The 12,000-nt window shown below is 39.3% G+C and overlaps 1 protein-coding gene across 2 annotated transcripts in view; it reads right to left on the bottom strand.

Moving 5' to 3' along the window:
• The window catches only part of LOC115218891 (eukaryotic translation initiation factor 3 subunit A), a 46,671-nt gene that overhangs the window by 14,169 nt on the left and 20,502 nt on the right, over nucleotides 1–12,000 (bottom strand). For both annotated transcript variants that reach the window (XR_005001807.1, XM_029788888.2), the window contains exons 6-15: nucleotides 10,288–10,637; nucleotides 10,005–10,176; nucleotides 7,757–7,948; nucleotides 6,725–6,841; nucleotides 5,266–5,451; nucleotides 4,745–4,882; nucleotides 2,933–3,142; nucleotides 2,133–2,237; nucleotides 1,487–1,600; nucleotides 1,183–1,305 (exon numbers count right to left, since the gene is read on the bottom strand). Coding sequence is in view for 1 of the 2 variants with exons in the window: in XM_029788888.2 (XP_029644748.1) it covers nucleotides 1,183–1,305; nucleotides 1,487–1,600; nucleotides 2,133–2,237; nucleotides 2,933–3,142; nucleotides 4,745–4,882; nucleotides 5,266–5,451; nucleotides 6,725–6,841; nucleotides 7,757–7,948; nucleotides 10,005–10,176; nucleotides 10,288–10,637 (1,707 nt within the window). In the remaining variant the exon portion in view is untranslated. The remainder of the gene's footprint in view (nucleotides 1–1,182; nucleotides 1,306–1,486; nucleotides 1,601–2,132; nucleotides 2,238–2,932; nucleotides 3,143–4,744; nucleotides 4,883–5,265; nucleotides 5,452–6,724; nucleotides 6,842–7,756; nucleotides 7,949–10,004; nucleotides 10,177–10,287; nucleotides 10,638–12,000) is intronic.

The following is a 12,000-nucleotide window of genomic DNA, read 5'->3' as shown; positions in this document are numbered from 1 at the left end:
ATATTTTTGTGTAATTTTGTTAAATATATCTGTTAAAATGAGATGTCAGTCTTATTTTCATTTATGCATAATAACTTAGAAGACAGTTTCTTCACCATACCCTCTATGTATGTGTGTGTGTATATGTATGTATATATATATATATATATATATACAGTTAGCAAAACTGTCTGTCGAACGGGAACGTGAAACTCTGAGTAACAGCTTTTATTAAATTTCTGCTGCTTTTAAATAAAGCATATTACTGTACCTCTGGTATTTGAGTACTCTTTTTTCCACCTTGTTTCACATTTATGTGTTTACTCCGGTGTATATATATATATATATATACATACTTGTGCATGTATATTATATATATATACACACACACACCCGTAGGTAGTCCATCAGTGTCTGATGACAACAAAGTCTGTATTCTTAGCAATGAGAGTGCATGTGACTCTGCAGTCCAAATTGGGAAGCTCACAAGCACCCATATATGTTGCAACAAGTCTGTTGAAGCGGATGAGAGAGTAGTAGGAGACTGCATCAAGGTCATTTAACTGCTTCCTCCACTTTACAAACTCATGGCCTACGCCAATAAATCAGCTTGTTCTCTTTCACACACATCTCCATCATTATCATTGCTTTAGCAACCCTCATTGCCATAATCCTGTTGAAATATACTGTCCTCATCATCATCATTTAACGTCCGCTTTCCATGCTAGCATGGGTTGGACGGTTCAACTGGGGTCTGGGAAGCCTGAAGGCTGCATCAGGCCCAGTCTGATCTGGCAGTGTTTCTACAGCTGGATGCCCTTCCTAACGCCAACCACTCCGTGAGTGTAGTGGGTGCTTTTTACGTGCCACCTGTACAGGTGCCAGTCGGGGCTAGCAAAGGGCCACGGACGGATGGTGCTTTTTACGTGCCACCGGCACAGGGCCCAGGCAAGGCTGGCAACGGCCACGGACGGATGGTGCTTTTTACATGCCACCGGCACGGAGGCCAGTTGGGGCGGCGCTGGCAACAGACAATAAGTTAGGAAAATATGTAAATCTGGTGTTGGGAGCTTAAATCAATACAAAATATCGATAGGCCTTAATCTATATTACAGTAGAACAGGAAATTTGTATCACAGAACCAGGAGCTGTGGGTAAGCATGAAAACAACAACAGCCAGGTAACTTTGACACATCTACTCACGTTAAAGTCAGACTTTCTTGCTTCTGACAAAATCTTGACAAACTTGACTCTCTCATCTTTCATGCGGTTGAGACGATTCCAGGTCTCCAAAGCCAATTCTCGTTCCTTTCTGAGTCCTTCAATCTGTCAAAATAATAAAACAGGAATATTTGTTACTGTAATACATCTAGTGATAAAGTGTAATGGTTAATGCAAGTTTATATAACTGCATAGGCCTGTTTTCTCTCTCAAAAATTGTGAACAGGGCTTTATGATTGCTCTACAAGCCAGGACATTATTATATAACAAAGAGAGTGAAGCTTACCCTTCCTTTCTCCTGTTCTTCCCAGAATTTCTGGTTTTGTACTTTCTCCTCCTTGAACTGGTCTTCAAGTAAAGGTATTTCTTCTAGTCTCTTAGCTCGGCTAAAATAGTCAACCTGCAATGGTTTATATAATCAATCAATGACAGTTATAATACAAACATACAGTTTGGAACAGTAATATTCTACAGCACAAAAATGTACATAAGAGTGTGATGTGTAAAAACTTTGTGAGTGTTTGTAAGTTGAATAGGAATCAAAACTCCATAAATCTCTACATATTACCTTAGTCATTTAACCCTTTAATGTTCATGTCATTCTGCTAAAATTAATGCTTTTTTATCCATGTTGTTTTGAACTAATCATGCATTAATCTTGTATCTATGAAATTTTGATGAGGTAGCTGTTAATTTTTAAAACGATATTGTAGGGCTGGTGTAAGAGACCAGATCTGGCCAGTTTGAACATAAAACAAGCAGAATACTTTTGGTCGGATATGGCCAGTTTAAATGCTAAAGGGTTAAATGATCAAAAAGCGAAGAGGTTAATTAATAACACTGGAATTAAGAATGTTGCTAACTTTCAAATGATCTCTTCAGTCAAAATTACTAAATTTAACTGTAACGAGTGAAGAGAGAATTCAACAAACCTTCTTTTCTTGAGCCTTCAACCTCTCCAGCAGCTCTTTCTTCTCTTTCTCGAGCTGTTCGACTTGTCGTGCCATGATCTCATCAACGTCCAAATCAGCAAAGTCCTAAAGAGACAGAAAAGTGGATGACAATCAGAGACAGTCAAATAAGAGCAAAGCAAAAAAGTGAAAATGAAGAGGTGAGGAATGAGAAATTTAGACTGCAAATAGGGGAAGTCAGGGCACTGTCATGCTTTTAGGTGTCAGAAGTGAAAGTAGAAAAATCTGACGTCAGACGTCAACTTTGTGTATTTTCGTCGTCAGGTTTATACCTTCGTTAATTTACGCCGTTTATTTACGTACCACCACGCTGTTACGTTTATAAAACAATTGAAGTTCAGTTTAAAGTTTATAAATAAATACATTTCATTCCATGTTCTGTTTAAACTTTATAAAATAAATATATTCTTGTATATATAATACATATATATATCTTTTTTACTTTTTCTTTTTTCAGATGATAGTGATGATGAAGCTGACATAAGCCAACAAGACATATATATATATATATATATATACACACACACACATAGGTACATGTTTTTAATATAAACAAATTCACAGACGTTCACTTGATAAATTCTACGGAATAACTTTGCGTTTTTTAATTTGATAAATTCTACGGAGAGAAACAAAGGTGGACGAGCGGCGTCAAATTGACGTCACACTTTTTCTACTTTCCTCCTGACAACTAAAAGCATGACAGTTCCGAAGTCAGAAATGCTTGGCTGATTTAAGTTTTAAAAAAAAGAGTAACTTACTTCTTCGTCGATATTTTGCAAGAATTTTGCACCCATCTCTGATTTGCGGAGCTGTTCAATGCGTTCTTTGGCATGTCGTCTTTGAATCTCCTTGTGCTCCTCTTCCAATCGTTGTTTTTCGCGCTCCTTAGCCTCTCGTTCCAATCGGGCCATTTCAGCTTCATATGCCTTGCGACGTTGCTCCTTTTGTTGTTCCTGTTCCTCTCGTTCCTAAAAAATAAACAAATAAATAAATGAAAGACAATCTTTCAATAGAATTACCAACATCAACACTAAAATCAGTTATATCTTTCATTCTTCCATGTGATTATTATAGATCTGGAAGATAGAACATCTCTATGCAAAGGCTTATAACATAGCATTCTGGTTTATACAAACACAAGCATATACAAGTGGTTGTGGCAGTATTTGCCAAGCAAATTCTATGTTCAAGGCATTGATAAAATTCTTAACCACATAGGCCGTGACTACTGAGGATATGCGTAAGCTCGCAAGAAATGAAGCCAGTATGCTCCGATGGATGAGTAATGTCAGTGTTCATACTCGACAGAGTGTAAGTACCTTGAGAGAAAAGTTGGACCTAAGAAGCATCAGTTGTGGTGTGCAAGAGAGACGTTTGCGCTGGTATGGTCATGTAGCGAGAATGGATGAAGATAGTTGTGTGAAAGAGTGCCACACCCTGGCGTTTGAGGGAACCCGAGGAAGAGGTAGACCCAGGAAAAACTGGGACGAGGTGGTGAAGAACGACCTTCGAACTTTAGGTCTCACCGAGGAAATGACTAGAGACCGAGACCATTGGAAGTATGCTGTGTGTGGGAAGACCTGGTAGGACAAGTGAGACCCGTGGCCTCTACCTGGGACGTAGCCAGCCCACTTATGCATACCTTTCCTTCTTGTGACACAAACCCTACTTGTGAAGTGAAGACCTGTTGAGGCAAGTGAAAATCGAAATCGAAATCTTTCAACATCAATGGAAATTGTAGCTGAGATACCAGTGCCCGTGGCCGTTGCCAGCGCCGCCCCGACTGGCCTCCGTGCCGGTGGCACGTAAAAAGCACCATCTGATCGTGGCCGTTTACCAGCCTTGTCTGGCACCTGTGCAGGTGGCATATAAAAAGCACCCACTACTCTCGGAGTGGTTGGCGTTAGCAAGGGCATCCAGCTGTAGAAACACTGCCAGATCAGACTGGGCCTGGCGTAGCCTTCTGGCTTCCCAGACCCCAGTTGAACCGTCCAACCCATGCTAGCATGGAAAGTGGACGCTAAACGATGATGATGATGATAGCTGTATCTGCAGCAATTGTCACAATATACCTATTGGTAAGAAGGAGGTGCCAAATAATCTGGGAATGTTTAATGTTATCTATATTCAATCAATTTTTTTCTCCAAACATTTATATTTCTCCAACTTCACACCATGAAACTGAGGCTAAGAATTAGCCCTTAGCTCAGTTTCAGAGCCTTCTTTTTCCTTACATCTGTACCAACTACAAGAAACAAAACAAAGTCAAATGGCTTTATCAAGTACAATAAACAGTCATAAGTTTTAAAACCACTGCTCTCATCTCCACCATCTCATAATCATGTCAACCTAACATTTTGAGATACATCACAGATTTCAGGGTACATTATGCTGTTAGAATTTTCCCCCTGAACTCTTGCTGGACAGGTGCTTTCACTGGACACCACACTACAAATAATCCAATTACTGTTATGGCATCATACTCTCTATATAATGGCTTTGTATGTGACTAACAGAATAATCTCGGTTGTCATAGAAATGGATGATAAGAATGCAGAGAATCCACTCACCCTCTGGTCGTTAAGATGTTCTAGCTGTTCTTTGCGGTTCTCAATGATTTGTCGTCTCTTCAGAATGTTTTTATGCTCCTCCTTTGCTGCCAAACGATAAGTTTCAATCATCTCTTTCCTCTGGTCTTCCTTGTCAGTCTACAAAGTGAAGTAACAATGGCAAATATGAGCCCAACACAGAGGAAAAAAAAAAGAAAAACAAATTACACACTTTTAACAAACTTTACTCTATGGTGATAAATCTATTAACTATCAAGAATTTCAGTTCAAATGGCAGATATTCCATAAGAAGCATTTAGATGCTGAATACTGCGTTATAGGACACTAGGTACATACACAGTATACAAATATATGTTCCTAACATTAGCTGAATGATAACGAAGTTATTTTACTAAATTCTTTCTTAATTTAAAGTAATTGAAAGAAACACAGAGCATCTCAAAATAAATACAGTAACGAAAGGGTTAAACCTTTCATTTCAATTTTTTTTTTTTAACGTCTGAAACTAATTTCTAACTCACTTCAGTCTCCTTTGGACGAACCAGTTGGACAGACTTGTGCAGAACTTGAGCCATGATTGAAAGTTGATTGCGGATACGTTCACTTGGCATGCTTTGGATATAGGGGCCTTCAGGGATATCTTCTTTCTGGGCAAGGACCAAGTCAGTACCGAAACTCAACGAATTAGTTCGATGGTTGATTCTCACCTAAGAAAAAGAGAGAAAAAAAATTTCAATACAAATATTTGTCACAAAACAAGATTTTCGGAGTTTGACTCCTTTGCAGATCATGAAGATCCACAGGATTAAGTGAAAATCACTAAAAGTAAATAGTGAGAACTTATAACCACACTCTGTATAGGATGGAAGCACTCCGTCGGTTACGACGATGAGGGTTCCGGTTAATCTGACCAACGGAACAGCCTGCTCGTGAAATTAACGTGTAAGTGGCTGAGCACTCCACAGACACGTGTACCCTTAACGTAGTTCTCAGGGATATTCAGCGTGACACAGAGAGTGACAAGGCCGGCCCTTTGAAATACAGGTACAACAGAAACAGGAAGAAAGAGTGAGAGAAAGTTGTGGTGAAAGAGTACAGCAGGGATCACCACCATCCGCTGCCGGAGCCTCGTGGAGCTTTTAGGTGTTTTCGCTCAATAAACACTCACAACGCCCGGTCTGGGAATCGAAACCGCGATCCTACGACCGCGAGTCCGCTGCCCTAACCACTGGGCCATTGCGCCTCCACTTCTGTATAGGACATCACTGTCACAGATATTCACACTTAGTATGTCAATGAAATAGCCATCAACATTAGTGCAGCCATATTAAGGTGGCAACTTGGTAGAATCATTAACACACCAGGTAAAATGCTTTGCTCTGAGTTCAAACTCCACTGAGTCAACCATGCCTTTCATCCTTTCGGGATCAATAAAATAATCATCAGTTGAGCACTGGGGTCGGTGTAATATACTTCCTTGAACTTTGCTGGCCTTGTGCCAAAATTCGAGACCAATATTAGTGCAACCACAGCTCACAGCCTTGAACTGTATACTATTCAGCAGCATTTGTTCTCATCTAGCTGAATTGGTCTAATAAGAGTAGAGTATTTTACCACAGATATTCAGTGGTACCAGTCTGAGATTCGAACCCGCGATCCTTCGACCGCGAGTCCGCTGCTCTAACCACTAGGCCATGTGCCTCCACACACACAAGACCTGGATGAGGATCGATTCATCAGCTTCAAACAAGTGTCCACACATGTTAGATTACAACCCAAATTTTGTTTATGTATTATTACAGTAAAGTCAAACTGGTGGTGTTTACCCCTCTCTAGATAATTAACCAAAAGTGGTTTGAGAAGTAAAACGGTTAAAGCAGAAATTAAAATGTTCAACTGAAGAGAACTTGATAATAGTAATAAAAAAATTCTAATGAATCAAACAACCATGCCAAGTACTGAAGAAGAATGGTAACTCACCTGAAGATCTAAATGCTTTGCAGAAGAGACAATCACTCTTTCTAAGTGGAATGAAGAAGCAAATGGCACCAAAACAGACAGACGGTTAAATTCTATGGTTTGATAGACTTGAGATACCTGCAAGTAGAGACACAATTATAGTATGTTAATAGCAACATATGTACATACGCACACACACATGTAATAGATATTAATATAGATATACAATAGAGAAGGAATAGCATAGCACAGCCTGGTACCACATTATACTCTACAAATGGTAGAATACAGTGAAGTATCAGAACCAAAGCATTGTGAAATAAAAGAAAGACTTGATCACACTAAAGTGATTGAGGCAACTTTGAAATTCAAGTGTTATAAGTAAGACACTTTGCCATGGCAGGGTTTGTACCTGTGAACCCCTTAAAAATATTGTGCACAGATGCAGGCATGGATGTAGTTAAGAAGTTCAAGGTTTCAGGTTCAGCTACACAAGGCATCTCTTTGGCCAAGTGATATCTACTACAACCCTGGGTTGATCAAAGCCTCATGAAGGAATTTAATAAAGACAAAAACCTGAAAAAAAAGAAAAAAAGCCTGTTCTATATATGTGTGTACATACTCATGTGGTACATAAAACCCCTTAACTGAGAAACGGATGTTTGTAGGTGACAGGAAGAGCACTTGGCTACAAATTCCTGTATCAAAATCAGTGCCACACTAGCATGAAGAAATAGACAATCAAATGAACTCTGTATGCCACATAAACACTGAAATCTTTGAATTGTGGATGGCCATCCTAGTCTTAAGAATAAGCATACCTAAATTACAGTATTTTAACATGTTTAAGGAACCCTATTTTGTCAAAAGTGGGTTTTAAAAATATAGGAGTTTCTTATACATAGATAGTATTATAATCCCTTACAAGACATTTTTTCCAAATTTTAAACTCAAAATTAGGGGTGTCCTTATACACGAGGGTTCCTTATACGTGTTAAAATACAGTATATACAATAGATAGATAGATAGAGAAATCAGTAAATATAAACTGACCTGCTTAAGTACACGGGTAATGATGATGTCTTGCAGAGCTGGTACATACTGCTTCAAGTCAGGCTGGTTGTTGATGAAGTCGATACAGGGTTTCACACGATCAGACAATTTCAAAGGATGGAAGTCGATCTCCAGCCATCGATACAGGTTCTGTAGCTCGGGGAAAACATACTGTATAACACTGTATTTCACCTGAACCAGACAAATATTACAAATTAATACAAAAAAAAAATTCGATTCGTTTATAATCTGCACTACTATATGGGATCCAAGTAGAATTCAGTTGCTTTCCCTGAAATCACACCCTACCATCTTTAAAAAAAAAAAAAAAACAAGGGAGGAGGAGGAGGCATTAAATAAAGGTTTAGATATACTACAAATGGGGGAGAAATTATATGCACATCTGATGATCTGTGGCATGAAACTTGAATTTTTTTCTTCTTAAATTCAATGCAAATAATATGTATTATATATAGAGTATTCTTTTCCTACTTTGTTGACACAAAATCTTTAATGTGCATTTGTGGGGGTATACAGTGAATCGTGAGTTTGAGGGAGACACCCAGTTTGAGATAGTCGGCTGCTGCAAGAAAGCGTTTTTGACTTTTCAGTTTGATAGGAGACCCACAACAGGCAAGAAATTAAAGCTAAAATGATAGAACAGAATTTTGACTTACAATCAACGAGATGCAGTTTGGTTTTTGTGCCAAGGAGAAGCACCACTGATGCTATCTTCCTGGTAAGGCAACTGCAGGAGAAATACTCAGCCAGGAATAAACCTCTATTCTTGGCTTTTGTAGACTTGGAGAAAGCCTTTGACAGAGTCACCTGCTCCCTCATCTGGTGGTCAATGCGCAAGCTAGGGATAGATGAGTGGTTGGTGAAAGCAGTACAAGCCATGTACAAGGATGTTGTCAGTAAGGTGAAGGTCAGCAATGAGTATAGCAATAAATTTAGTGTACAAGTAGGAGTTCACCAAGGATTGGTTTTCATTCTCCTCTGGTTTATCATAGTCCTCCAGGCCATAAGAGGAATTTAAGACTGGCTGCCCTTCAGAGCTCCTCTATGCTGATGACCTTGTTCTTATAGCTGAATCACAACCTGAACTAGAGAGAAAATTTCAGGTGAGGAAGTAAGGTCTGGAATCTAAGGTCTTTAGATTTACTTTAGCTAGCATGGACCCCCCCCCACAAAATCTCACCTAGTGAGTAGGAACACAAACAAATCTCAAATTCTTTCAGGGAGATGGCTCTGCTCGATATGTAGGAAAGGTGTTGGTAGAAACCCCATATGGCACACCCAACAAAAGTTATGGATACATAAGAGGTGCAGTAGCATCACGGGAAGGTTAACAGAGAAAGTCGCCTTTGCGTGTAGCAGATGTGCAGGTACAATAAACACTAAAAATGTAGAGAATAGACCTCCTCAAATGTCGGGGGATCGTTAGAAGTAGTAGATAGCTTATGTTACTTAGGTGACCAAGTTAACAGCAGAGGAGGAAGATCAGAAAGTGAAGTTGCTAGAATAAGAACAGACTGAGCAAAGTTCGGAGAGCTACTACCTTTGTTGATAAGGGCTTTTTCCTAAGAGTGAAAGGCAGATTGTATATGGCAGTAAAACAAGGGTTATGACTAGTGGACATGAGAAGGTGACAGAAATGAATTCAGCAAAGAAGACAGGCATTAAATGATGATGAATCAAAAGCTTGAAACAAAACACTGTAAAACACTACGTCCAACACTCTCCAGATTTAACTACCTTCACCATACCAACTGCAATTTAGGTGAGGGTGAGCATACAAGTATCTATAATTTCTTTCTTTAAACACAAAAGCCACTTCTTGGTGAACAAAGAGCACAATGAACTGAACTGATCCAAACATAACATGGTAATTTATTTCATGAAATTCTTAATCCTTTAATGATCATGTTTCTAATGAAACATTGCTGGTTCAATTAACTTTGCAAATAAAAACTGTTATTCAGTTGAATAAAATCTGTTATTCAATTTGAATAAAACTGAAATTAAGTTTCAAGTATAACAAAAGGTTCTTACGTAACATTATAAAAAGAGTTTTAAATTTAAATCCAAGCACTTTGGGGGTGGCATACTTGGACAGGCTTGAGTTACAGAGATTCTCCTTTTTATAAGAGAATTTCTTTCAATGAAGGCTATAGTCAGAATTTAAACAGACAAATCATTACTTTGACAGCCTCCAGTCTTAATGTACAAGAACAAAAAAACATACCAAATCTTTGATAAGTTGCTGTCTGTTGGGAGGGTTGTTGAGCATTAGCAAGGTGGCTAGACGACGCTGTTTCTCCAAAGTACTCTCATCCATATCCAATAACTGACCAATAGCATTTCTAGCGGGAGGAATTGGAATAGCCAAACTGGCACACAATACACGAGTTGCCATTCTACAAGAGATGAAAGAAATGTGAAGGAAAGACATGAGAATTTAAGGTATATACAAAAATTTATCAATTCTATATAAACATAAGAGGGTACATAGATTTAGTTTGTTTTACCTTTGTAATTCTTCTTGAGACAAATTCTTCTTCTGATCTCTGGACAAATGGAAAAGTCGATGTAGTGTGCAGGCATGAAATAGATGATTTCCTGATTTCCAAAAAACAAGCCCTAATTTCTGGTAGTAGTTAGCCATCAGAGCGGGCTTGGGCGGCTTCTTTGATAAACTGATCAAGTTATAAATATCCTCTACAGCTTTGAAAGCTTCCTGCCACAGCTCCATGCTGATGGCACTATCCAGCTGAGCCAGACGTGTCTCCAGGTGCATCGCTTGTGAATCCACATTGTTCAGGTTGATTGCAGTTTGCTGGTGCTGCTGCTTGTTGATTTGCATCAAATGTGTGCGAAGCTACAAAGAAGAATATACGGAAATATTTTAAGCTAGACAAGTTGAGAATAAAGTGGGTTTTGTTTGAGTTGTCACTCAATAAAGAAGTCATCTAAGATTTGATCCTTTACAAAGATTCTTTATTTAGTATTATCATTGGCGTTAGGAAGGGCATCCAGCCGTAGAAACACTGCCAGATCAGACTGGGCCTAATGCAGCCTTCTGGCTTCACAGACCCCAGTTGAACCGTCCAACCCATGCTACAATGAAAACGTACGCTAAATGATGATGATCATCATCATCGTTTAGCGTGCGCTTTCCATGCTAGCATGGGTTGGAAGATTTTGACAGAGGGCTGGCGAACCAGGCTCCAATCTTGATCTGGAAAGAGTTTCTACAGCTGGATGCCCTTCCTAACGCCAACCACTCTGAGAGTATAGTGGGTGCTTTTTAAATTATGGCCAACATTTGAGCATAGCTGCATGATTAAGAATTCGTTTCCCAACCATGTGGTTTTAAGTTCAATCCCACTGCATGGTCTTCTACTACAGACCAGATTAACCAAAGCCTTGGTAGACAGAAATAGAATGCTCGTCACATATACTCTTTTACTTGTTTCAGTCATTTGACTGTGGCCATGCTGGAGCACAGCTTTTAATCGAGCAACTCGACCCCAGGACTTATTCTTTTGTAAGCCCAGTACTCGTTCTATCGGTCTCTTTTGCTGAACCGCTAAGTAACGAGGACATAAACACACCAGCATTGGTTGTCAAGCAATGCTAGGGGGACAAACACAGACACACAAACATACATGCACACATATATATACATATATATGACGGGCTTCTTTCAGTTTCCGTCTACCAAATCCACTCACAAGGCTTTGGTCGGCCTGAGGCTATAGTAGAAGACACTTGCCCAAGGTGCCACACAGTGGGACTGAACCCAGAACCATGTGGTTGGTAAACAAGCTACTTACCACACAGCCACTCCTGCGCCTATATGTATACGCATGCGATGGTGTTAGTGTCCCCTTGTCTTGACATTGTGTGATAGTTGTAAATGAGCATCATGATCATACAAGCAGTCTCCTTTATTTGCTAATTCCCACAAAAATACCTTTGATCATGGGGAAATATTACTTGCTTAGAAAAAAGTATAGTTTGCTGACAGGAAGGGACCCAGCTGAAGAATATCTGCCGCAACGAATTTCCTTTGATCCCTACAAACATGGAAAAGTGGGCATCCATATATCGAGAGAAATAGCTAGCTGAGTCAACCAGGTTCATGGTTCATTAGGTCACCAAAACTATGCAATGATCATGGTCATAAGCATCTCACCCTTAAATGACCTAGCTCACAGAATTGCATAGTGAGATCTTAC

This window comes from Octopus sinensis, linkage group LG14, assembly GCF_006345805.1.
Source record: "Octopus sinensis linkage group LG14, ASM634580v1, whole genome shotgun sequence".
Lineage (NCBI taxonomy): Eukaryota > Metazoa > Mollusca > Cephalopoda > Octopoda > Octopodidae > Octopus > Octopus sinensis.
This window is presented reverse-complemented; position numbering and strand designations above follow the sequence as displayed.